This window comes from Panthera pardus, unplaced genomic scaffold, assembly GCF_024362965.1.
Source record: "Panthera pardus isolate Hobbes unplaced genomic scaffold, ASM2436296v1 HiC_scaffold_22, whole genome shotgun sequence".
Classification (NCBI taxonomy): domain Eukaryota; kingdom Metazoa; phylum Chordata; class Mammalia; order Carnivora; family Felidae; genus Panthera; species Panthera pardus.
In genome coordinates this window covers 8050038-8077116 of record NW_026526788.1, presented here as the reverse complement: position 1 = coordinate 8077116, position 27079 = coordinate 8050038, and the positions used below count along the sequence as shown (strand labels likewise).

At 41.1% G+C, this 27079-nt stretch overlaps 1 protein-coding gene across 9 annotated transcripts in view; it reads right to left on the bottom strand.

Annotated features, from left to right (window-relative positions):
* RYR2 (ryanodine receptor 2) overlaps nt 1-27079 on the bottom strand; it is a 756877-nt gene that overhangs the window by 315700 nt on the left and 414098 nt on the right. For all 9 annotated transcript variants that reach the window (XM_053910232.1, XM_053910224.1, XM_053910226.1 and 6 more), the window contains 7 exons: nt 18079-18197; nt 17598-17731; nt 15877-16118; nt 9989-10181; nt 7835-8051; nt 5640-5744; nt 2381-2484 (listed from right to left, as the gene is read on the bottom strand). In XM_053910232.1, coding sequence (XP_053766207.1) covers nt 2381-2484; nt 5640-5744; nt 7835-8051; nt 9989-10181; nt 15877-16118; nt 17598-17731; nt 18079-18197 — 1114 coding nt within the window. The remainder of the gene's footprint in view (nt 1-2380; nt 2485-5639; nt 5745-7834; nt 8052-9988; nt 10182-15876; nt 16119-17597; nt 17732-18078; nt 18198-27079) is intronic.

Below are 27079 nucleotides of genomic sequence, written 5' to 3'. Positions count from 1 at the left end.
TTGAAATGTACAAGCCTCTCATCAAGAATACAAAGGAAGGCAGGGCATCCCAAACACGGGGTACACAGGTCACAGCCATGCATTATGCATTCTTTATCACCGGCACATGCTGCGAATTTTTATCTTTGGTGGGTTCTCAACTTACTTGATTTGTATATATTTCCCTTTCTTTTTATTTTTTTATTTTATTTTTTTTTTAACTTTTTTTTTTTTTTTTTTTGAGACAGAGAGAGACAGAGCATGAATGGGGGAGGAGCAGAGAGAGAGGGAGACACAGAATCGGAAGCAGGCTCCAGGCTCTGAGCCATCAGCCCAGAGCCCGACGCGGGGCTCGAACTCATGGACCACGAGATCGTGACCTGAGCTGAAGTCGGACGCTTAACCAACTGAGCCACCCAGGCGCCCCATATTTCCCTTTCTTTTTAAATCAATAGTAGAACCTAAACTCATTCTATGCCCAATATGTTAATTTCCATAATGTTAATTACTATCACCTCTTTGAAGAAATATACTTGAACGCAAAACCTAGAGTGTGACAAGGTGGTTAAGTTTTATGTTCTGAATCCTTGGTAAAATCGGTTCAACGGAAGTAACTCCTTACCCTTCACAAAACTGAAACAAAAACGGACGCAGCATATAAGCCTACTATAAGCATGAATTAGAATTAAGTGACCCATTTGAACAAATGTAGTCCTAGAGGGTCATCAAGGACAGAAAAGGAATAAAAGAAACATGACAGTGCTTTCAAAAATATTTTCTGAACTTTGCTGTATTAAAACGTAACATTATTCTCCCTCCTTTATTTTATACCACCTCATTCTTTCGTTTGCAATGGTTAAGTGGCACATTTCATGACAGAAATTGGCAGAGTCACTGAAAAGCACATCTGCCGCTAAAGATGACATGCAAGGGGCGCCTGAGTGGCTCAGTCAGTTAAGTGTCCGACTTCAGCTCAGGCCATGATCTCATGGTTCACGGGTTGGAGCCCTGCATCGGGCTCTGTGCTGACAGCTCAGAGCCTGGAGCCTGCTTCAGGCTTCAGATTCTGTGTCTCACTCTCTCTCTCTTCCCCTCCATCACTCGCTCTCTGTCTCCCAAAATGAATAAACACTAAAATTTTTTTTTTAATTTTTTTAATGTTTATTTATTTTTGAGACAGAGAGAGACAGAGCATGAATGGGGGAGGGGCAGAGAGAGAGGGAGACACAGAATCGGAAGCAGGCTCCAGGCTCTGAGCCATCAGCCCAGAGCCCGACGCGGGGCTCGAACTCACGGACGGTGAGATCGCGACCTGAGCTGAAGTCGGACGCTCAACCGACTGGGCCACCCAGGCTCCCCTAAAATTTTTTTTAAGATGGCAGGCAAACAGTCTACAGTAGCCTTTCTCAAAGTGTGGCAAATGGTCCTGAGATATCCTCTGAAAAATGATGGTATAGCTCAATAATTTGGGGAAATATAAATGGAATCCACCCCAATTTCAAGATTCATAGTACTGGAAAATCCATCAGTAAAAAATAAAAACTTATTTAATTATTTTAACTCGGCATCTTTAAAATGTGTTAGAGCAGTGTTTCTCAAACTATCTGTGATGAAGGACCAATTTTCTTTTAATTTCTAGCCTGTAGTGGTCTGATTCTCTGATAAAATACAAAAAAACTTGTCAGAGAAAATCATGTGTTTTTTTTTAATTTAAAATGTATGTATGTAGGTATGTATGTATTTTGAAAGGGAGAGAGGGAGAGAGGGAGAGAGGGAGAGAGGGAGAGGGAGAGAGGGAGAGAGAGAGAATCCCAAGCAGGCTCTGTCAGTTCAGAGCCTGATGCAGTGCTGGAATGTGGCTCGAACTCACAAACCATGAAATTACGACCTGAGCCGAAATCAAGAGTCGGACGCTGAACTGACTGAGCCACCCAGGTACCCCGAGAAAATTAATTTTTTTTAATGAAGACATAAAATACAAGCTTCCATTTTGTAAATTATTTATAAATTACTGTTTATAAATTATTCAGTAAGACATAAAATTGCTCCCTTGAATTGGTATAAAAGTTTCTAAACACTTATTGTTAGTAGCTTTTCTTATCTTGTCACAAATCAATAACAATTTGTGACTGACCTGGTCCATGGCCCACACTCTGAGCAGCACTATATCTGATCACAAAGCCCTTGTGTTCTGTAACACCCATCTGTACGATACTCTTTGGTAGATACTTTATAAAGACATAAAATGACAAGGTCAAAGTCTAATTCCCAACAAATATTGATCCAATCCACCTGTGCATTGTGAAAAGTTCTAACTTCAACGCTGAATTATAAACTATATCGATACCTTGTTTGTTCCACGTAAGGCAGATAGGAAAACAGGAAAAGTTAAGAAACTCACTTCAGGGTCTCAAGCGACATCTGCAAATTGTAATTGCGTTCCTGCTCCGGTAGCTTGGAGAACTCCACCAGACACGGATGCTGTCTCTTATTGTCATCTCTAACCTGAAACAGGGCAGAAAATCCTCATGTAATAGTCTCCAATATCAGACATTAGCAACGGCAAGCCGCGTCTGTGTGGTGGAAAGTGGAAGGGGAAAGTGGAAGGGGAAAGTGGAGGGGGAAAGTGGAGGGGGAAGGTGGAGGGGGAAGGTGGAGGGGGAAGGTGGAGGGGGAAGGTGGAGGGGGAAGGTGGAGGGGGAAGGTGGAGGGGGAAGGTGGAGGGGGAAGGTGGAGGGGGAAGGTGGAGGGGGAAGGTGGAGGGGGAAGGTGGAGGGGGAAGGTGGAGGGGGAAAGTGGAGGGGGAAAGTGGAAGGGGAAAGTGGAAGGGGAAAGTGGAGGGGGAAAGTGGAGGGGGAAAGTGGAGGGGGAAAGTGGAGGGGGAAAGTGGAGGGGGAAAGTGGAGGGGGAAAGTGGAGGGGGAAAGCAAGAAGGAAGCCCCAGCTCATCACCCTAGCAAATTTGCCCTGGAACCCCCCCCCCCCCGGCACATTAATGTTTGAGGTCAGTGGTAAAACTTGGCGTTCTCTGGGCCCCCTGTTCTGTTTGTCACAGTTCCTGGCCCCAGGTCCCATGCCTGCTCTACCCGGACACCCACAGCTCGCCCCCTCAGCCCCCTCCCGCATTTGTTTACATCTTATTTTCTCAACCAGGTTTATCCTATCCACCTTCCCAATGCGGCCATCTGCCCGCTCACCCTACACTTTCTTTTTCTTCCATAACAAATTCCACCTGCTAAAAAATTCTGGTCTGCCGGACCGGATACTTTACTGTATTGTCTATCTCCTGGCACTAGAAAGTAAGACCAAAGAAACGGGGATTTTGTTCTCTTTTGTTCTTTGCTGTATTCCCAGCACCTAGAACATGCCTGACACGTGACAGGCACTTAACAAATGTTTTGTAAATTGAAATGAATTCTATGTAAGAAGGTGCAGTGATGATTTAGTTTTCATGTATAGTCATTTTATGTGTTTAGAGCCAAACGAACTGGAGATGTCAATCAGCAACATGACTGATCTTTGAAGATGGTTCCGGTTGTCGATCTCGCCCGCTGCAACCTCCAGGTAACGCAAATCATTCCTTCACCTTAACAAAATCAGCCTAATACAGGCACTTTTCACATTAATCCTTAAAAGTGTATATTAGCAATAAGAGTAAACAGAATTCAAGACTTTAGGAATCAATTAGTAAGAAATCTGTTCTAGATCCTTACATTACTAAATACTTTTTTTTTTTTTATCTTCTTGGAGACCCAAGTGACACGGGCATTGGTACATCGTAGCACTAGATGACAGTCAAATGCTGTTAAGGTACAAATTACTCCATGGGAATAATTACCAGGTTCTAGAAACACCACATAAAAAGTGTGCAAACGTGAGCAAAAATTGTTTTAAAAAACTCTTCAGGCATCACTATGTTAAAAATAACATATTGTTTTTTTCTTCCTAGTGATCTTTACAAATGAACAGGACTTAGGCAAAAGCATATACAATATGTACTTGACTAAATGTGTGACTCTGGAAATGAAATCTAGAATCACAGGATTTTACATGAATTCTAAACATAAAAGTAGAAGTGAATGTGTCCAAGTCCTGATACTCTACTCCCCATTTACGTTATGTCCTCTTCCCCTCTATCATCTATACCAGAGAATAACACTACTGTCCTCTCAAAGGTCCAAGCTAAAACCAAAAATCTGCCCAGACTTCCCTCCCTCTCTTATCCATATCCGATACTTGAACTCTAAAACACGTCTTGCAATCATGTCTCTCCTTCCCCACTGCCAGGCACACAGTTGTGAAACTCACCATCTCCTACCTCAGGGACTGTCAAGAGCCTCGGCAGATCTTACAGCGCAAACAGTTCCAGACTAGAAGCTAGAAAATCTGGATCCCTGTCCTAGCTCCTGACGATCCCTGTGACTGCTCTCAAGGCCCTTCCCTCTGTGAGGACTCTCAGAGGAGACATCATCACCCGTAAAACTGAAATAACACATAGCTCAGCGCACTGTTGTGAAAATTTAATCCAGGAACCTGCGAGATTGTATGTGAAAATGGAAAGTGAAAATGTATTTATCTAAATAATACATAAATGTGAGGAAGTAGAGTATCATACAGCATTACCGCTAACATGGGGTATCATGCGGTATCACCACTAACACTAATCCTAAATGTTCTTTATTTAAAGCTCAATGCGATAGGGGCGCCTGGGTGGCTCAGTCGGTTAAGCGTCCGACTTCGGCTCAGGTCACGATCTCGCGGTCCGTAAGTTCGAGCCCCGCGTCGGGCTCTGGGCTGCCGGCTCGGAGCCTGGAGGCTGCTTCCGATTCTGTGTCTCCCTCTCTCTCTGCCCCTCCCCCATTCATGCTTTGTCTCTCTCTGTCTCAAAAATAAATAAACGTTAAAAAAAATTATTAAAAAAAAATAAAGCTCAATGCGATAAATTACGACAGAATGAGTACACCCATTTCTATATTCAGTCAAATATAAGAAAGTACAATCTTTGGGATATTTAGACTAATAACATTATACAAATAAAAGTATTTCCACAGTCCTGCTAAAAATAAGTCTAGGATACATGGAATCGCATAGGGAGTGCTTTTTCTCCTTAATCTAAATTCTACTGACAAACTATAAACGGAGATCTTTAAATACGAAGTTGGAAATATATTCAATCATTGTATCTCAGCCTATTTTCCACCTATGAAATCAACTATGACCCTCTGCCCACAGGCTCCGTACTGACCGCTACACACAGTTAAAACTAAAAGAAGTAAAACACCAGGGAGGGGAAAAGAAAAATGACTGATTTCTTTTCATTTTCAGCTTTCACTCTCAATTTCAATGAGGTTTTTTTTTTTTTTTCCAAGTGGCTTAGAAATCAATGCTTATTGTCTGTATATGTTAACCTTGATTTAAAAATATAACTTTCAGCCTAAAGAATGACAACTTTTCAATTGTCTATGCAAGCAAGCCATCCTTCAACAGACACGCCAATAATGTTGTCCCCTCTCGTAATGAAAAACTGGACAAAAACTAATATGTAAGGGGAAAAATCAATCTAATCGATTCACGTTGCCACATAGCAGGATGCGTGAGAAAAAGTTAGGTTTTCTGAAAGATGTATTAACAAGTCTGAAAATAAATTTCAAAATTACTTACCGGACCATACTGCCAGCCAAGTTCAATTTTATTCATAACCCAGAGTTCATGGATATTCTCTGCCAGTTTTTCTCTTATTCTCTCCAGGTGAGGAGGTAACACAATCTAAAATTACAAGAAAAGAAAAGGAAAGAGAGGGAGAGAGAGAGAAAGAGAGAGAGAGAGAGAGAAAGAGAGAAAGAGAAAGAGAGAAAGAGAAAGAGAGAAAGAGAAAGAAAGAAAGAAAGAAAGAGAGAGAGAAAGAAAGAAAGAAAGAAAGACATCAGAAACAAATGCAATAAAACAGTGCTAACTATCCTCACAGTGAGCTGAACCAAATAAAACCATCATAAACCATCAAAACTAATAGAACGAGGTTCTAAACATTCTAATGTAGTTATTAAAATATAATTAGGTATAGCTAAACATTTTTTAGGTAATTTGGAGACTTTGGTGGGACAGCTTATGTTTCCAAGGGGATATATGAGAAGTTGGGAAGAAGGAAAAGAGAGTGTTGGTGGGGGCAGTCAGCATTAAGAAAGATGCCTTCGTGGGCGTGGGATATAGCTACCAAAGTGTGCATCACTTAAAAGAGAAATCACCTCAAAGTTCTTAAACCAACCTGGCCATTCCCCATAGGCCAGAATGAAGGCGATTCAGTGGCCAAAGGATAATCCATAGGCTCTCTGAGTCTGTAAATATCTGGTTGTAGTGATGTATGTTTTCCCTTAACTCAACTCTACCACTCTCACTGGTTTCCAAGTATGAGCTTCTAAGGGAAAACTATCTTTACATGCTCTCATTAAAATGAGGAAGTTTAGGGGTGCCTGGGTGGCTCAGTCGGTTAAGCACCCTTCAGCTGAGATCATCACCTCACGTTTCATGAGTTCCAGCCCCCGCTGGGCCCTTGGCTGTCAGCGCAGAGCCTGCTTCAGATCCTCTGTCTCCCATTCTCTCCCCTTCCCCCACTTTCTCTATCAAAAATAAATATTTTAAAAAGAGAAAGTTTAATGACCTCTTCACAAAGAACACGAATGGTTTTCAAGGAGAGGGCTTGGTTGTTCACGTCTGGTGACGCACTTCCGTGTCACCCCACAGCCAGTCCCCTCCACAAACAGAGGGCAGGCGATTGCCCACAACGTTCGCTGATGAGGCAGTTGCCCCAGAAATGCAGGCTGTCACTGCTCCCTTTCCCCACAACGGTAGAGATACTCTAGGTCTCGGGAAATCCTCAATGTGTTCTCACCGCAGAATCCAACCGTCCCTCCCGACCCAGTTCCATCCTCCTAATCGTGTTTACTACCACACTTTGGAAGCACCACACCTATCCTGCCACCGTGCAGCCAGAAACAACACACAGTAAGCTTTAGGCATGAACAAAGCTTGCTCCTTTTACTAAATAATATAAAAATTCAGCATGACGAGACAGAAAAGAGGATGCCAGGAGCTAAGCAAGCGTTCGCCAAACAACTGGACCCTCTGAGGCCTGGTATTAATTCTACTTCAGGATCTAGAAGCAATCCCTTGGATCTTCGAAAGTAATACAAACTTTGAATATCTAACTAACCTTATTGAAGTTACTTCAGTGTCAAGATAGAGCCATATTTAGTTAATTCATTGTCTGTGTTGGGATATGTACACATGTATGAAACAGAAAAGCAAGAATGAAGGCTAATATTTCTTGGGTGCCTGTTTGCAAAGTATTGTGCTAACATGTTATTTATTAACCATACCCTTAGGATCCTAATCGACGAGGGGAGTAACTTCCTCAACGTCCCAAAGAAAGCATTTGACCCTGGGTGCTATGACTCACTTCAAAGCCCACAATCTCAATCTCTACCTAAGAAAAAGTTCAGTTAAATTGCTTTAAAATAATAGTGTATCGAGATGGGAGGAGAAATTTAAAAAAACTACACCCTAAAATTAGCATCCATTACCTCCAGGTGTGACCCACATTAGCGCATCAGGAAATCAATGTAGTGGCTTGAGACCACCCTTAAAAAAAATAGAATCAAATCAAACGGAAAATAGATGAGAGGAAGTGGTAAAGGTAAGCATTGTTTTTATGAAATGTGCTTCAATTATACACATGAATCGTATGACTGTCAGATGCATTCCTGAGGGTTGCGGACAAAAGCGTCGGAAAACCATGGCACATGAGAACAGTACAACAGTGTGGCGGTACAAGTGGCCGCCATTACACCTGCTCCGCGTACCTGGCTGGTGTCCACAGGGATTGGTGTGAAGGCGGCCTGCGTCAGGGAAACCGTGGGGCCCAGCAGGTCTCGGGTGTAAGTTCTTTCTTGCTTGTATTCTCTGCTGTGTTCCACTTTCAACTTCTCTTTTGGCAGAACAGCTTCGTAACAAGGAGCATACCCAGGTGGAGGAAGGAATTTAAATTCTCCGTGTCTCCCCCCAAGCAGAAAGCGTACCCTAAAAAGGATGCGTGCCAGGGTCAGTGACAGCTCTGGTGTGTATAGCAAGTCACCTCATCAGCAAAAGACGAGGAGTAAATTCTCAGCACAAAATTAACTTTATCACACACCACACTTTTCCCCCAAGCACCATCATAATGTGGGTGCCATAGAGCCTAAGAGCCTCTAAGCACAAAAGATAAACTGGGATCACAGGAAAAAATGGATTAAACGATGTTGCTGGGTCAGGGAAAACTATCATTCACTGAAGAAATAGCAAAATCACACACAACAGACTCCTTTGGGAATGAAATGCCTGTACACAGTAATGGGTCACTGAATGTCTCAAGGGGCCAAAACAGTCAACTGAGAAAGAGGAGACATTATCTAAATATCTATGTATTTTCAATTACAGGACTGGGTGAGGTCTGATTTCAAAAAAAAAAAAAAAAAAAAGTCACTTTCCAGCGTCCAACTTCTCAGTGAAATTCCTTAAAGGGAACTCAAATGATATTTCATTTGTAAAAGAAAGAAGGTAACCTTATTTCTTATTCGACGACAAAAAAGTCTTACTAAAATCTTTTATACATCGAAATGATTATATCAAAAATAATTTAATCCAAGTTCCATTGAACAACACTTTTCGAAGCATAGCTAAATGATGGGGTGCTCAGCTTACAAAATAAAATCAGGGGTGCCTGGGTGGCTCAGTCAGGTAAGCATCCGACTTCGGCCCAGGTCATGATCTCACAGTTCATGAGTTCGAGCCCTGCGTCCGGCTCTGTGCTGACAGCTCAGAGCCTGGAACCTGCTTCAGATTCTGTGCCTCCCTCTCTCTCTGCCCCTCCCCTGCTTATGCTTTGTCTCTCTTTCTCTCAAAAATAAATAAACATTATTTTTTTTTAAAAAAAGGAAAATTAAAATTTCCTTTTCCTTGCAATTTTTTTTCTAATTTCTCTGCTTCAGTTCTAGGCCACAAATAACAGGAATAATAAATTAGTAAATAAAATAAAAAGCAAAGAGCAAAAAATGAGGACAACTAAAATTTTAAAACTAAAATTTTTAAATTTTAAAAATTATAAAAAGAAATACAATTTGTATGAATACACCAGCAAAGGTCACTGGTGCGTGGATAGCTAATAATTCATGCTTTCTCTGTCCCCTCTTCAATATGGTGCTTCTGTAACCATGAATTATTCATGTGGATAGAATTCAAATGGAGAGAATAACCAGAATAACTCGATGGCCAGTCGTAATAAGAGAGCCATTCTCATTAGTTAGCTATATGCATATATTAATAGGTGACAACGTGGCCCCTTATGACAACAGACCGATGCTTGTTAAAGTGTTCTTTGTAGAACTCCAAAGAATTATCATTTATCTCTTTCCATCTGGTAATAGCAAGAAGGCAGAAAGTTAGAAGAAACCATCTTGACCCAGCTGATCACAGGAAGATAATTTACAAGTGTAACAGGTAGAGGGTAACACAGAGGAGATATCTCAACCTGATGAAAAAAAAAATCCATTTAGTTTCTGTAGAATCAGGGGGTTTGGAGTAGGGTGGGGGAAGATGATGACAAGAAAAGAAAAACTGATGAAAATAAGTATAAGAAAATAAGTGGTATTTTCTTACATAATATAGTTCATTTTCCTTTATTAAATAAAAAGTAAACTTAAATTGCCTTGAAATATTCCAGAACACTATTTGGGAGAGGTTTAGCAGATGGCTCCGTCTAAATGGCAGAATAGGTGGACAGAGCATTCAGCCCCTCGAGATGCCCCTCTGGGGTGAATCTTACCTCTTCTTCCAAGGCACTAGCAAAATGCCCCGGGGGCAGATGTCCCAGGGGTGAGAGAGAAGGTTAGGGAAGCGTGGGTGATGGCAGTACAGAGTCTTCTGTGAAAGAATGAGAAGTCAAAAGGGACACAGACCAAAAAACACACAGAAATACTAACTTTATTCCTGCAGAGAAACTAACAACTGGAAAGAAGAGGCCATCGATGTTGAAATTCTCAAACATTCCTTGAACAGGTTGCCCGTTAATTCGGAATGAGATGCTTGGGGCGCTCAGATCTAAACAGCAACTGATGACATCGTCAGTTCTCAAGAGATGTTGATTCGGTGAGCTTACAGTACGTGCAATACAACCTATGGAGGAAAAACAGTAACAGAGGTGACTTCTTTTTTTTTTTTTTTCTCACAGCATCATCTTCAGAGCCAAAGATCTGAATCGGTAGTGACAAATCAATGCACAATACTGGAAGAGAAGAAGTCTTGAATGCCTCTTAATGTTATATATTAAATCTTTTGTCCAAAAGCTGTTGCTTTTTGGGGGAAGCCATGCTGCTATCTTTACTATAAAACGGGCCTTCTCATATGCAGAGAATTCTGCATGGAGATGAATGGCATTTGATGCACAAATCATCTCAGAGCTGATAACATGATGATGTCAGAGAAAAAGCTCCAGGGAGAGATCTGAGTTCAAACAGATGTTTTACAAACTACCATCTGTATGACCATCAGCCCATTACATAACCTCTGTAGACCTTGATTTCTTATAAAGCCAAATGCCATAACCTTGCAGAGTTGTAATAATGATTAAATTAATGGTTTAAAAGAACACCAGGACTTGCATGTCAGTCCCCTTGCCAAATATTAAATCCCCTTTGTTTTATAAAATAAAAATATATGAGGATAATGAAAGCAGAAAATGTGTTCATTCGTGCACTGTTTGCTGAGAGGCAAGTATATACCAACTGGTTTGTTTTTACAATTGATTTCACACAAGATCTTGGTTGGCTTCCTAAATACAGCAGGATGCAAGTTGAGGCGTGAAATGATTATTTGATAAATGTCATTTCCTGCCCCAGCCAACCTGTGGCCTACGCTCATTCTTGACTATGTCAAAACTCCTTTGCTAATTAGTCTCCGTGGGCACACAGGCAGACAAGAAGGTGAGGCTTTCTCAAATACACATGCTCATAAATGCATACAAAATTTCCCAATTTGAGCAAAGACAAAAATAGATGTCATGATACAAGATTTGCATTTTTATAAGACCTTTTTTGAATTTCCAGCATGCCAAATTTTTTACCAGCAGCATATCTGAAATGCCACTGGCAGAAGATATAGACTTTTTAAATTTTGTGTAAGTCTTGACTTTTATCAGTAATCAAATCTGCAAGCAATAAATTTATTATCAAGTGGTACTTTTAGAATTCCCTAAAGAGAGCTTTTCAATGTTTATTTATTTTTGAAAGAGAGTGACAGAGAAAGAGCGTGAGCACGGGAGGGGCAGAGAGAGAGGGAGACACAGAATCCAAAGCAGGCTCCAGGCTCCAAGATGTCAGCACAGAGCCCGATGCAGGGCTTGAACTCCCAAACTGTGAGATCATGATCTGAATCGAAGCTGGATGCTTAACCAACTGAGCCGCCCAGGTGCCCCAAGGGAGCTTTTTAAAAACATCATATAAAAGCAATGTAACTCACGTCAAAAGATCTATACCCTTCTTTGTATCAAGGTGAAAATGTTATTACACAGATATTTACTATACACCAAATATACTGCTCAGACTGAGGGATGTTATTATGCTAATGCTGAGGACTAAAAGTCACCATGGCAAACTCTCTTGTGATGCCTGAAACAAAAAGGAAAGACAGAGAGGATCACTAGTGCACAACCTGAGGTCCACAATTTAAATGGCACTCACACTGTTGAATCCACTGGGAAGCATTTTCAGGTTTCATGTAAGCAAACCTATCATATCCATATTAGAACTACATTCCTGTCCTCCGCATTAGCCACAAAGGAAGACAGCAGCAGTGTGATTTACCAGTCCTGGATTGGAAATCTGTACCCATCTTTCTCCTCCACTCTTCTATGACATTCCTCCACACTTCCGTATTTAAATGCTCCGAGACTCATCTCACTTTTGGCCCTCCCTTACAAACACTTGGGACTTGGATGCCGAAAACCCAGTTCTGCATTCACAGAATGTAGCAACTCTGTGCAAAGTTTAAACTGGAAAAGAATAAGTGAAGACACAGCTCCAAACTTTTGCCGACGAGCCCAATTCTCATTCCAGAAGACGTCACCAGTCTTTAATTACAGAAAGTTGAGCGGTAGAGAACATGCTCTATACCAGAAATCACAGATTTAATTCTACTTTCACTATTAAAAAGAATAGGAGCGTAACTCCAAGAAAATGATCTGAATTACTATGGCTCTGACCTTAATAAATCAGTCAGAAGCCAACTGATTTAGTTTTGTCTTTGTTGACTCTGAATCTAAAATTAAGAAAGCATTTAAGGGACGCCTGGGTGGCTCAGTCGGTTAAGCATCCGACTTCGGCTCAGGTCATGATCTCGCAGTTAGTGAGTTCGGGTCCCGCATCAGGCTCTGTGCTAATGGCTCAGAGCCTGGAGCCTGCTTCGGATTCTGTGTCTCCCCTCTCTCTCTGCTCCTCCCCCACTTACGCTCTGTCTCTCTCTGTCTCTCAAAGATGAATAAATGTTAAAAAAAAAATTAAAAAAGGAAGCATTTAATATGGCTGGTGTCAGAGAAATTTCTGCCTGTGCTCTCTTCTAGGATTTTTGATGTGTCAAGTTTCACATGTAGGTCGTTAACCCATCTTGAATTTATTTTGTGTCTGGTGAAAGAAAGTGGTTTAGTTTCACTCTTTTGCACGTAGCTGTGTGGTTTTCCCAACACTATTTGTTGAAGAGGCTGTCTTTCTCCCATTGCATATTCTTTCCTGCTTTGTTGAAGATTAAGTGACCATATAATTATGGGTTCATTTCTGGGTATTCTCTTCTGTTCCACTGATCTATGTGTCTATTTTCGTGCCAGTACCATATAGTTTTGATCACTACAGTTTTGTAATATGGCTTGAAGTCTGGAACTGTGATATCTCCAGCTTTGCTTTGCTTTTCCACGATGGTTTTGGCAATTTGGAGTATTTCCTGATTCCATACACATGCCAGGATTTTTTTTCTTCTAGTTCTGTGGAAAAAATGCTATTGGTATTTTGATAGCTATATCACCGAATGTGATTGCTTTGGGTTGTACAGATATTTTAACAATATCCGCTCTTCCATTCCACGAGCATAGAATGTCTCTCCATTCGTGTCATCTTAAATTTATTTCATATTTTTTACAGTTTGCAGAGTACAGGTCTTTTATTTCTTTGGTTAGCTTTATCTTACTGCCTTTGGTGCAATTGTAAATGGGACTGTTTTCTTCATTTCTCTTTCTGCTGCTTCATTACTGGTGTGCAGAAATGCAACAGATTTCTGCACGTTGATTTTGTATCCTGTGACTTTACTTAATTCATGTATCAGTCCTAGTATTTTTCCTGGTGGAATGTTTCAGGTTTTCTATATATAATATTATGTCATCGGCAAACAGTGAAAGTTCGACTTCTTCCTTACTAAGGTGGATGCCTTTTATTTCTTTTTGTTGTTGACTGACAGATCCCAGTAGCTGAAAAAAACCCACACCTTTCAACTACAGGCAAGACACAGTGCGTACTTCCTTGCCATTTAAAAAGCAATTGAATGTTTTCTCCTGATATAAAGGTTCAAATGATTTTCTCCTGAACTTCTACAACCTATCCTCCTTTCAGTGATATATGTTCACAGGTTCACTGAATATTTTTGTTGTTGTTGTTGCTGCTGTTTTCTTTAACAGAGACTGCATAATAAAAAGTATAATGCATCACAGGTCAATTCCAGGAGCACTGGGTTCTTTTTGTGTGTTGAAAGAAAAAGCTTCAAGCTAAATGCAAAAATGAAAATGGTAAGGTGGCATTATACGGCTAAAATAATTAGAACCAATTCAGCATTGTTTTATCAGAGTAATCTCCCCTCTCCCCTAATCTCTGTGTACTGGGAAAACAAGTTAACACGTTTCATTCATTCACCTGAGTACCCAAGTCATGCGGAAGCATACCAGGAAGTAAAGAGAGAAGACAGTAAAACTGAAGGGTGAGAGTGAAAATGTATTATGAGAGAGACATTACCCCTATTTTATGTTTGTTAGGCCTTCTGCACTTAGTGGTCATTGCCTTCGTGTGGTCAGCAGGAAAAGCATACTACAGGAACAGAAGCTCTGACTATAGTCGGGCCAGAACAATCCACTGCGTGTCAAGACAGGCGCACTGCTCCCTGGGCCCCAACTACAGGCCCCCACGTTAGGATGAAAAATCTCAGCCAAGCTCCTTACTTGACAGAGAAAACCCTGAAATGCCTGCATTTCCCTTGCACTGACAAATATTTTCTGCCACTTGATATAACTAGTACTCAAAGACTAAGATGTTATTTTTTTATTTGTTGTTGCTTAAGATGTTCTTTTTCTTCAGTTATATTTTTGCACTCCTAAATGTGGTATCCTGAAAATAATCATGCCTGCCACTTATAGACGTATGCTTGTTTATAAATAGAGAAATTCAGAAAGGTATTTCAAAATTTAACGGGGGACGCCTTTAGGAAGTAGATGTGAAGGGAAGGAGGTCTTAGGGACTTTTCACTTCTGTACTATTTGAGTTTTTGATCATGTATTAATTTTATACTAAATCTTAAAGACTCCAAAAAAAAAAAAAATATCCAAAATGCAGCTTCAGGTCTTCCAGACCACTAAGCTACTGGCACTGAATAAAGGAAAAAAATCAGTAAGTATTCATGACAAACTACAGCTGCACAAAGTGCTTTGATTCACAAACCCATTACCATAAACTCTTAGATTTAATTCAACTTTTAAGTTTTTACAAGCTAACAGAACTCTAAAGCATTAATAAATGAATATCACGTTTAACGTACACTCAACCATCCGAGTTCAGGTTGACAGCTGGCGAAAGGAACTATCTATTTATTTTTAAACAGTTCCACACAAAGCGTCATGTGATTATAAACTGACTCCCTGGGGCGCCTGGCTGGTTCAGTCTATTAAACTTCTGACTTTGGCTCAGGTCACGATCTCACAGTTCATGAGTTTGAGTCCCGCACTGGGCTCTCTGCTCTCAGCCCGGAGTCAACTTCGGATCCTCTGTCCCCCATTCGCTCCCTGCCCCTCCCCCGCCCGTGCTCTTTCTTTCTCTCTCAAAAATAAATAGATGCTAAAAATAAATAAATAAGATAATAAAAATAAACCGACGCCTCACAAGACACTTCACAGATGACGGATTCCTGACGGAACATGATTTGCCAGGAGGTGGAACTTAGTCTATTTCTCCCAATTATTTTCTGGGATCTGTTCTTTGGCTTTTATATCGGAAGCTGAAGCTTTGCACACACCTGCTAAAGCAAGTAGGAAACACATACATTTGTTTTTTTTTTTTCTTTTTTGCACTTGATTTGTGAATCAAACCCCACTTTTCTAACACACTGTTCATCAACGGTACAGTCTTTCGGAAATGTACTATAATTGTAAGAGTTTTCTTTCTCTCCCTCTGAGTTTTATTTAACATTCTCACTCATTGTTTCCATGTTAAATTTCTTTTTATTTTTAATTTTTTAAACGTTTATTCATTTTTGAGACACAGAGAGAGGCTGTGAATGGGGGAGGGGCAGAGACAGAGAGAGACCCAGAATCCGAAGCAGGCTCCAGGCTCCGAGCTGTCAGCACGGAACCTGATACGGGGCTCAAACCCACAGATCCTAAGATCTTGACATGAGCCGAAGTCGGACGCTTAACCGCCTGAGCCACTCCCAGGCGCCCCTCCATGTTAAATTTCTGAATAATAAACGTATTTGATTATACACACAGCACCGATAGCTTTCGGAAACACAGAGCAAGGGCAACAGATTTCTCATGCGGATGCGGGGGGAAGACACAGAGGGTGCTGACCTGACCAGAGGTGAAGGCCATCAAATCCATAGGAGAAGAGATCGTCTCCGACTCCATTGCCACCCCACTCCTCACCGCCTCCAGGGTAGGGAGAGTACCCTTCGGTGGACGCCCAGCCCACCCTCAGGTGAGTGGCTTCGGCAGTCACGAACGGCTCCGTGTGGTCCACCATCAGCTCGTAGTACCACTTCTTATACTGGGCGGACCCTTCACTGACGCCCAGAAAAATATTGGGTCTCATGCTTTTAAAGAGAGACAAACAGCACATGAGAAACTCCGGACAAACCTTTCTCCAAGATGCAATACGTTAAATATATGTTTTCCTCCAGTACTACAAAATTACTAAGTCGCTGATGCGGTAGGCGGTGACAGCCAGCCTTAGAGTTAACAGTCGGCAACTGGTGCTTGCTTTTCGGATTACTTGGAAATATCGCTCAGGAGTCGAAGATTATGGTTTCTTCGTTGCTCTTCTGCACATTTCATATCACTGATCATGTTCAAGATGGGACACTCAGTATCACAGGCCTTTTGGATCCATGGCATTATTAATTCAGGACACTGAGACATTTTCCCTAACTAAGCTCTGTGTCAGATAGGGAACGAGGCTGAAGCAAGCCATCTTGTTGGTAAAGGAACCAGAGTGATAATCAGCTTTGTTGTTCTCTATGCCTCGCTGAGGGCAGAGGGATTTCTAGGGAGTTGCATTTAATTCTGCTTCCTGAGGGACTTAGACCCTATGTGAACGGTAAAGATTAGCGACAATCTCAGGAAATACCTCTCAATAACAGCATGTCTATTATACAAGCAGCCACTCAGAAAGTTCTTAAATCACTTGTGTTAAAAAACACAATATAGAAATATACACCAAACCCTACATTTTTGTTTCAAACAGGGTAAGGTGAGGGATAGTTCCCAGATAGCTGCTAGATACAGTATATCAAAATTATTACTATCACACACACTATTTTCTTAATTGTAATCTGTATTATTATTATTATTATTATTATTATTATTATTATTATACTTTGTATAAGGAAGGCAGCATGGCTTGGTGTTTAAGAGCTCAGTCTCCAGAGTTAGACTTGAGCTCCATTTCCAGTCCAACATTTTAATCTACGGAATGCACGTAGGGGTACCCCACTGGACTAGTTGAACCTTGTACAAACACGGTGTGGAATACATAGAAAGTCCATGGAATAGTGTCTGGCATACAGCACTCAAGGGATGTGTGATAACCCTGGAGGGAATGTCTAACCAAAAACGCAACTTTATTTTTTTTTATGGTATTTATCATATGTTGGACATCCCAATTCAACTTTTTTACTCTACACAGTGGCCACTTCAACACTGGCATCGAAGTGTAGTGTTTTTGTTCATATTCTAAGAAAGCACAAAACATAAGTATATACAACTCTGTCCCTGTATAAAGGCCAGCCCGCTCCCAAGGACATCAGTGAGAACCATGAGAGTGGATGAAAGCTTACATCTTTGGGATAAATGCATATTCTGCTTGGTTCACCTATTATGATTATGATTATGATTATGATTGTGATTATGATTATTATACCATCTGACTGATAGAAAAACTGCACTATTCGCTGGGGGAATACGTAAAATATCCTAATAAAACAAATGGACCGTACGATGCCTTAGCTATAGAGCCAGAACATGAATCGCTCTGTTATGCCGCCTATTTGGTGACGTTGTCCTTGTGAATCTACCTGCTAACGTGGTTTACAAGACGTGTCTGCAGAAGCAGATCTCTTCCCGGCAGCAGATTGTCGCAGATGAGATGCTGGTTGGAACGGACCGCTACTCCGTGGCAGACGCAGAGAGAGCACAAGACGTCCAGAACCTGAAAAAAAGCAATCACTTCCAGCTGACTAAGTCCCTTCTCAGATTCAAGTATCCCAGCACTTTTTGTGAACACAAACACATTCCCTCTGACCCAGCCGTTTGAGCATGGCAGCCATGAGTCCACTCACAAGTGGACTTTACAAGTTTCTCTTACATACCAACTGAGAATTGCATGGTGCCCCATTGGTGCTAAAAAAAATAAGCGCTAAATAATATTTTGATTGCAATTGAGAAATGAAAAATACTCATGAATCACTTGAAACGCCTTTTATAAGTTGTCTTATTTTAAAAATGTATTTAAAAGTATGCCAGAGTTCATTCATGGCAGTAAAATGCTTCCCTTACCTTGTGGTTTCTTCCATGCTTGTCTAAAAGGGAGATTATGGATTTAATGTGTCCTTCTTTGATAATATTTAGGGCTTCTGGACTTTCTACTAACACACAGTGCAAAACTTCAAGAATACCTAAAGAGAAAATCAAGAAAGAAAGTATGATTAAAGAGTCTGCGATGAGCAGTGTCTTACCTTTCCTTCATGTGTTCATTCTGCAAAACGTAATTATTACGCACTCAATGTGCTTGTCACAAGGCACTCTGATAAGGGACAGGTGATGTTTGTGACAGGGGACTGATCACTAAAGATGATGAAGTCCTAGTTTAATGAGGAAAAGCCAGTGTTAGCAGAGTAAGCAGGTAACTCTGCCTGGGGAGGTACAAAAGAAAGCATCCTTAAGTGGAGCCTCAGAGAACACATTCATGACCATTTTCCAGACAGGAAGGTTAAGGTGGTACAAGGCTGAGTGAATTCTTGAATGGTGGGCATACCTGGGGTGCCTGGAGTACGAGCAAGTAGAGGACAGTACAGGTAGATGGTAGGTTAGGACCAGCTTATGAAGTTTCCCAGCATTAAAAATATAACCCTACAGGGGCGTCTGGGTGGCTCAGTCAGTTAAGCGGCCGACTTCGGCTCAGGTCACGATCTCACGGTCCGTGAGTTCGAGCCCCTCATCGGGCTCTGGGCTGATGGCTCAGAGCCTGGAGCCTGTTTCAGATTCTGTGTCTCCCTCTCTCTGACCCTCCCCCATTCATGCTCTGTCTCTCTCTGTCTCAAAAATAAAATAAACGTTAAAAAAAAAATTAAAAAAAAAATATATAACCCTACAACAATGCATTCTAACCCACACAGATCATTCCATTCCCCTGGAGGTAAATGGCAGAAAACGTTTCTCAGTTGGCAAAACAACAGAATACAAAAATACAGAGAACTATACAACATACAAAACCTGATTAAGGATGGCGGTATCTTAAGATAAAATGGAATTTACCCTTTCTTATCTTAAAATTTAAGAAAGAGAACAGAAAATAATTTTTGGATCAGAATGTTTAGTGTGAATTTGGAAAGCTGAATGTGTACATACGTATTCATGGTTTCCGAGCAAGCTTGCTTTGTCCCTAATGAGAGTGCAGGCCACCTGTAGTAATTAGATAGAACACTGAGAAAATGTGATCTGAGAGATACAAGGTGTCACGAAGGGCCCAAGGGAAATCCGCAGAAAGGCGTATACATCTCCAGCGGAGTTCACTTTCTTGGAAAAGAAAAGCGCGCAGGCTTACAAATGGCAGAATGTGGAAGTAATGGTCGAACGTGGCTGTCACAACTTATACTTGATCCAAACCCCAATCCATTATCGGACAAGGGCTATTAATGCTAATTTCTACACTAATGACTTAATTTGTTGACATATGAATGTATGTTCAGTTAAAAAAAAAAACAACCCAAATATGAGTTCATTTTTTGGTGTAGTTCGAAATCGACTTCTGTGTTCCAACAATCCATGCCAGTTAAAAATCCAAGATAGGAAAAAATAATACAAGCTGATGGGTAGTTAAAGATGTTTCTGTAAGGGTACTTAAACTGAAAGCTTCTGGTATCAAAAATGGAGCAATAAAACTCATTCATTCTGAGCTAAAATAAACTAAAATAATAGAGAGGGAAGAGCGTTTTTAGTAGATTGGTCATATTTTAGCCTGACGTCTTTGTTTGTTCCCTGTTACCTATTACTGCAGAACCCATGGCAGCTGCCCATATTTGCAAATGGGCTCATTCAGTTAAGCGTCCGCCTTCAGCTCTGGTCATGACCTCGCAGTTTGTAAGTTCGAGCCCCGCGTCAGGCTCTGTGCTGACAGCTCAGAGCCTGGAGCTTGCTTCAGATTCTGTGTCTCCCTCTCTCTCTGCCCTTTCCCCGTTCGCACTCTGTCTCTCTCAAAAATAAATAAACATTAAAAAAAATGAAAAAAAAAGAAAGTTGTACTGTGTCTCCACACTCATCTATTCACATTTCCTCAATAGCTGCTTTTGCATTAAAGAGGTAGGGCTGAGACTGCGAAGTCAGAGCCCTACGGTCCATAGAGCATCATATATTTCCTGGCAAGTAAAAGACCAAGAAAAATAAATTCTCTTTGTCAGTAAATACGCGTGAAAACCAACAGCATTCAAAACCTTGAACATATGAGAAAAGATTTAAGACTAGAGTTTGAAAATGCACAGCACATATCACAAAATGCAGGAATGGCCATACGAAAATAAATCTGATTCTTCTCATATTCTGCAGACTTTAATAGAAGGCTTCCAGAGTTTGGGGCTTAACATTCAATCAAATATGTTTCTTTAATGCTGCTACATCATATCCAACAAATAATCTACTTAGTCGAAAAGGATTGACTACCTCAAGTCTGATAGTGAAAGGTCAGAGGAAACGACTTTTATTTTCAACTGTTGGAATTAACAGCAAATGTTTTATGAAATAAAAATAAAAAATTTTATTTTTTGTGGTAAGAAATTCCTAAAAGATAACAATTTGGAAATAGCAAAAGATTCATTTTCAAAAAAAAAAAAAAAAAAGACCAGCTAGAAGGACTCTATTGTGTGTATATGTAAATCATGCCAACATATGTCTGGAAAAAAGAGACAGAGGAACAAGGCTTAACAAATATTATAATGGCAACACTTTACTAAAGATGATTTGACTACTGAATTCTAAATACACTGAATAAGACCCAGAAATGGGAACAGTGCATAACACTTATTGCCAGATTCTCAAGGAAAAAATTTAAAGCTTGGTAGATCATAACCATATTACCAGAATATACAATACGTTGTCAAACATACACATATGCAAACTAATAAGAAAAAGCAACCTGAATTTGTAAGTTTTAATAAGTTTACAGAAATGATTTTAGTGAAAATTTTAAGAACATGCAAAATACACAACGTATAATGTAAACTTTCAAGAGTAGACACCCAATGGGATATGCATTATGACTGCAACTATGTCAAATATGTTATGTATAAAATACGTACTTTAAAAAAACACCAGGAGTTAGTACACCAGAGTGCTCGTGCTGGTTGCTGCTGGATCAAGATACTTCTCTTCCCATATTTCATGAATTGTAGGAAATGAGTACACAGAGCTTCTTTTTTATGTTTTTTAATGTTTGTTTATTTTTGAGACAGAGAGAGACAGAGACAGAGACAGAGCAGGGGAGGGGTAGAGAGAGAGGGAGACACAGATTCGGAAACAGGCTCCAGGCTCTGAGCTGTCAGCACTGAGCCCGATGCAGGGCTTGAACTCCCAAACTGTGAGATCATGACCTGAACTGAAGTTGGACACTTAACCAACTGAGCCACCCAGGTGTCCCTCATTTCATAAAATTTAGGATAAGCATAAACAAACCTACCCTTTCCCACACACAGAGCACCCGAATTGTAAGAGTTTACGTAAGGACTATGTATGGTATGGCTTAGTGAGGGGCAACAAGAACTCAGGTTAACTATTCCCAGTTGACTTCAAGTACCACTTCCTAATCATCTCATGGACATTTCAACCAGAATGGTCTCCAAGTGCCTCCAACTCAACTCTTCCCAAACTGAATATACAATACCGTTTTTGTATCTATACATGTAACTGCTTCTCTGATCCACGGCCCATTCTAAAAGCCAAGTCTAAGTCCAAGCTAAAAAATTCCCTCATTTCTGAATTTCTGGCTTCCAGTTCCATCTAAGGTCAAAGCCCATTCCCCTGTATGCCAGCTCCTTCCCTAGATGACCCAACCCTCCTCTACTGCCTCATCTCCCACCAACTCCTCCTACAAAGGACGGTTAAAATATACTCTTACTTCAAACTACATACTATAAATATGCTTAGGTGCTCATATATTTACAATACATTTGCACGTTACAAACATTTATTTTGTAGCTACCAGGCACTGTTCTAGGCAGTAACATCATTGGCAGTCAAGGCCTGTCAGGCTCAGGGGGAGCCTGTCGGCTCTGCCCCACCTTCCATGTTTTCACATGTTATTCTCAGACTAAAATACACTCCCTTCTTCTGGGGCTGCAAAATGGGAATCATCTTGCAAAGTCAGAAAGTCACCTCATTCAGTGGGATTTTACCAACACCCTAGAATGAATTATTCTTTCTTTGTAGGATTGATCACACTGTATTAAAATAATTTATGCTCATTTCAATCTCCCACTGGAGAACGAGCTCTGGAGAGCAGACATGTGTTGAAATCTGCTTCCTGGTCATCCATCACACTCTGGCCCAGGGAGCCCCATCTCATGTTTGCCAACTGAATAAGTGAATGAATATAAACGGACTATTAGTATACACCTTCAGTTTAAACTAAATAAGCCTATGATAGGTTTACCCAATATAACAAGAGTCATTATTGTGAAGACTATATAAAATAGCTACTTTGGCATATTTTACATCTGGAAACTTTAATATTAAAATACATTTTTTAAGGTAGGAAGACAGATGATAGAACACAGATGGAAAATGTAGATTTCTTAGTTCCAGGATTACTTTACTTGTGCTTTAATTTCAATAGGGAACATTTTGACTTACTGAATAACAAGAATTTTTGTGGGCTTTAGTCTATTTCTGTGGGGGTCATACACAAAATTCAAAATTAATGGTGTAAGCCCTATATGTAATATACGTGAAATATTTAGCTATTTGCCTTAAAACTTTTGTGGCTGTAACTTTGTTTATAGTGTTCATGAGAAAGAAAGATCTCTGAGGGTGTAATAAAATGTCTGGAAAGAACCTCATGGTACTGGAAGCATCCGAGTGCTACCATGGGTCATGCGCAGGGTGGTCCAAGGTTGAACAAAACTTGTTGAGCGTCTGTACGGAAACAAACCACGGAACAGAAGTGCTATATTTGGCCTGACGTCACATACCAGGAAGAATCGAGCCTAGGGATCTCGCCCCATCCTCGGTAGGCACGAGTTCATGGTAAGTCTTGCACATTTGAGCAAAATATATACAGAACCAGACCAGCAGCCGCTCAGGCACAGGGGGCTAGTGTGGGGCAAGGAAGACCAGTGAAGAATGGAGAGACGATGCCGACACGCCCTCTCCAGAAAGTGTTTTCTCAACCACAGTCACGCGTGTTTTGCAAAAATAAAAATTATAATCTCAGAACACCGAGGCGTATGTGGGTTTAGAGGGAACCTAGTTGTCACTGCACATGTGGGCACTATTCAGCTTTGGGAAAGGACTTCTCTTTTACATCTCTGCTCTACGCATGGGTAAGGATCCCGGACAGCTTTCTGACAGAGCACACGGCCTCACCTGACAATTTCTACACGGAAGCCTCTTAGTCTAAGAGGCGAGCAAAGAGAAGGCTTCAACCTGGGTGCTAATCGGTATGAATCAGACTGTCCCTCAGTGACAGAAACACTGGGGACACAGCGCAGGTAACGCACACAGAACTGCAACATCCACTTGCAGGGTCAGCAACAGTCACGATTAGAGAAACCACAAATTCCACATTATTCAAATCATAGGTTGCTTTTCTATTTTTTTCCCTACCTAGGAGTTAAAATTCTTTGTAACATTTTTAAAAAATTTTTTTAATGTTTATTTATTTTTGAGGGAGCAAGACAAAGCAGGAGTGGGGAAGGGGCAGAGAGAGAGGGAGGCACAGAATCTGAAACCGGCTCCAGGCTCTGAGCTATCAGCAGACAGCCCGACGCAGGGCTTGAACTCAGAAATGGCGAGATCATGACCTGAGCTGAAGTCGGTTGCTTAACCAACTGAGCCACCCAGGTGCCCCCAAAAATCCTTTGTAACTTTTTGGTCAGACCTTATTAGTAATATCCCCAAGGCTCAATGAGGGCAAACAGAAATAAGGGAAGTTGTATTTTCCACCTTGGATAATTAAATGTAAACAAAGTGACTCAAGTAAAAAGACGTGGGGGAAAGACACTGGGAAATAACATGACAACACAGAACATGAAACACACAAGCCAGAGCTGTCTATAGGGGTTACAGGAGACTGTTCCTGCATGCAATAATGACGCATGTTATGGACTGTTATCCTTTGATAAGGGGACTGGAGCACTGGATATTTACTAGGCTTATTGAAGAATTATAATAGTAACAGGTATTACTATTATCCTGTCATATTACATAGTGGTTATAACCATGGACTCCAGCCAATGTGCCACAGTAGAGTCCTGGCAAATTTTTAGGCAAGTTACTTAACCTCTCTGTGTCCCAGAGTCACCATTTCTTTCTTTCTTTTTTTTTAACTTTTTACTTTTCATTTTTTATTTTTGAGAGATAGCCACCGAGCACGAGTAGGAGAGGGACAGAGACAGAGGGAGACACAGAATCCGAAGCAGGCTCCAGGCTCTGAGCTGTCAGCACAGAGCCCGACACAGGGCTCGAACTCACAAACCATGAGATCATGACCTGAGCTGAAGTTGGATGCTTAACCGTCTGAGCTACCCAGGAGCTACCCAGAGCCCCCATCTCTAAAATAGAATTAGAATAATGGTACCCACTCTGGAGGGGGGAGGTGGGGGCTGTTTTAAGGAGTAACACATGGAAAGCTTTTAGAAAGCTATATAAGCATCTGCAATTATTTTATGGTTGCAACAAAATAACATAAATGAGAAATGAAATTTAGAAAAAGGATCATCAAGGAAACATTAGAAATATGCTTCTTTTGAAACAGAGATTAAAAACTTTAAATCAGGGAAAGGTAGGGAAATACTGAATGGTCAACACTGATCACCAGGAAAGTTCTGGGAATATATTTATTGATCAGCGTGAAGAAATGAAATCGATGCTAGATTTTAAAATAAAACAGTTAAATTAGCAAATCCAGGGGACATTAGACTGGTCTGTTAGACACCAAGGGAAAGATAGGGAGACACAACTAGGGCAAAGACAAAACTGTAAGACAGCTCTACATTCTGGGGACAACAGGACTGCTGAGCCAAAAATACCATGAAAGATTATACCAAGTAGACTTAATGTCTAATCAATGTTCAAAAAGGCAGAAAGCACTCCTTTGACAGGAACCCCTTCTCTGGGTATTAAGATTATGAAAAAGAAAAACACATGAAAATAAAGTGGGCAGCGGTTGGAGACGGCAGAAGAAAAGTTCAGCTAGCTGCATGTTGACAGAAGGTCTAAGTAGTTTGGGAGGAGTTTTGCAACATACCAAAGGTGAGGCCAGAAGAGAAACGATCTGAGTTATGTACAAACATATTAACTTGTTCCTGGGCCCGCGCACTTGAGGGAGTCCTTTAAAGGCATGTCTCTGTTATTCTGTTCCACTCATTTAATTGTTTTTTAAGGTTTATTTATTCTTGAGAGACAGAGAGAGACAGTGCATGGGCAGGGGAGGGGTGGAGAAAGAGAGAAAGAGACAGAATCGGAAGCAGGCTCCAGGCTCGGAGCTGTCAGCACAGAGCCCGACGCGGGGCTCGAACCCACGGACCATGAGATCATGACCTGAGCTGAAGTCAGAGGCCTAACCGACTGAGCCACCCAGGCATCCCTTGTTCCATTCATTTAAATGGAACTGCCAATGAGTGATATAATCATGTACTGCAACCAAGCTGTCCTTGTTTGGTGGTTGGGCATGAATGTGGACCTAGAAGTAGCAGAAACTTCTAGTTTGAGCCAGTGGAGAGGTTAGTTTGCTCTCCCTAATCAGTGTTAGGCCCGTGTCGAGCAAATAGCAGGAGGTGAGCAACCAATCAAAATAGACCATAATTACAACACATCTTTCTTAATGTTAACAGTGAATTCTGCATGTTACAGACTGAAGCACTGAGAGAAGTAAGAGTAATCTGTGGTTTGTTGAAAATGAGTATAAACTTGGAGCGCCTGGGTGGGCTCAGTCAGTTAAGCATCTGACTTCGGTTCAGGGCATGATCTCGTGGTCCGTGAGCTCGAGCCCCGTGTCGGGCTCTGTGCTGATGGCTCGGAGCCTGGAGCCTGCTTCAGATTCTGTGTCTCCCTCTCTCTCTGCCCCTCCTCTGCTCTCTCTCTCCCTCTCAAAAATAAATAAACATAAAAAAAATAATAATAATTGGGGCGCCTGGGTGGCTTAGCTAAGCGTCCAACTTCGGCTCAGGTCATGATCTCGTTGTTCTCAGAGCCTGGAACCTGCTTCAGATTCTGTGTCTCCCTCTCTCTCTGCCCCTCCTCTGCTCTCTCTCTCCCTCTCAAAAATAAATAAACATAAAAAAAAATAATAATAATTGGGGCGCCTGGGTGGCATAGCTAAGCGTCCAACTTCGGCTCAGGTCATGATCTCGCTGTTCTCAGAGCCTGGAACCTGCTTCAGATTCTGTGTCTCCTTCTTTCTCTGCCCCTCCCCTGCTCACGCGGTCTCTCTCTGTCTCTCAAAAATAAATAAACATTAAAAGAATTAAATAATAATAATAAATAAAATGGGTACAAACTTGAAGTCAAGAAACTATTTGAGTTTCAGCGTGAGATAAACTGATGAATGTGCTTTTTAACTTTTGTAAGCAAACAGAAAGGGACAAAAGAAGCAATGTTCGTTTTGCTTTCTTTCTATAACACAGCACTAACTTGTAAAGGAAAAACACTAAATAGGGTTTCCATATCTCACCCCCCTTCAAAAAAAAATGGACTGAGTTGATTTCAATATGAAAATATATAGAGTCATGGGCGGGGGGGGGGGGGGGGGTGGCGCCTGAGGGGCTCAGTTAAGCATCTGACTTCAGCTCAGGTCATGATCTCCTGGTTTGTGACTTTGAGCCCACGTCCGGCTCTGGGCTGACAGCTCAGAGCCTGGAGCCTGCTTCAGATTCTTGTGTCTCCCTCTCTCTCTGCTCCTCCCTGACTCCTACTCTGTGTCGCTCTCAAAAATAAACATTAAAGTGTTGTTGTTTTTTTTAATCTGAAAATATCATGTCTTGAAAATAACAATGCCAAGAGATGCGGCCTCAAGCCAAGTTGAGAAAACACATCATTTTCTATACTTCAAAGTTTTATAATGGTTTTGAGT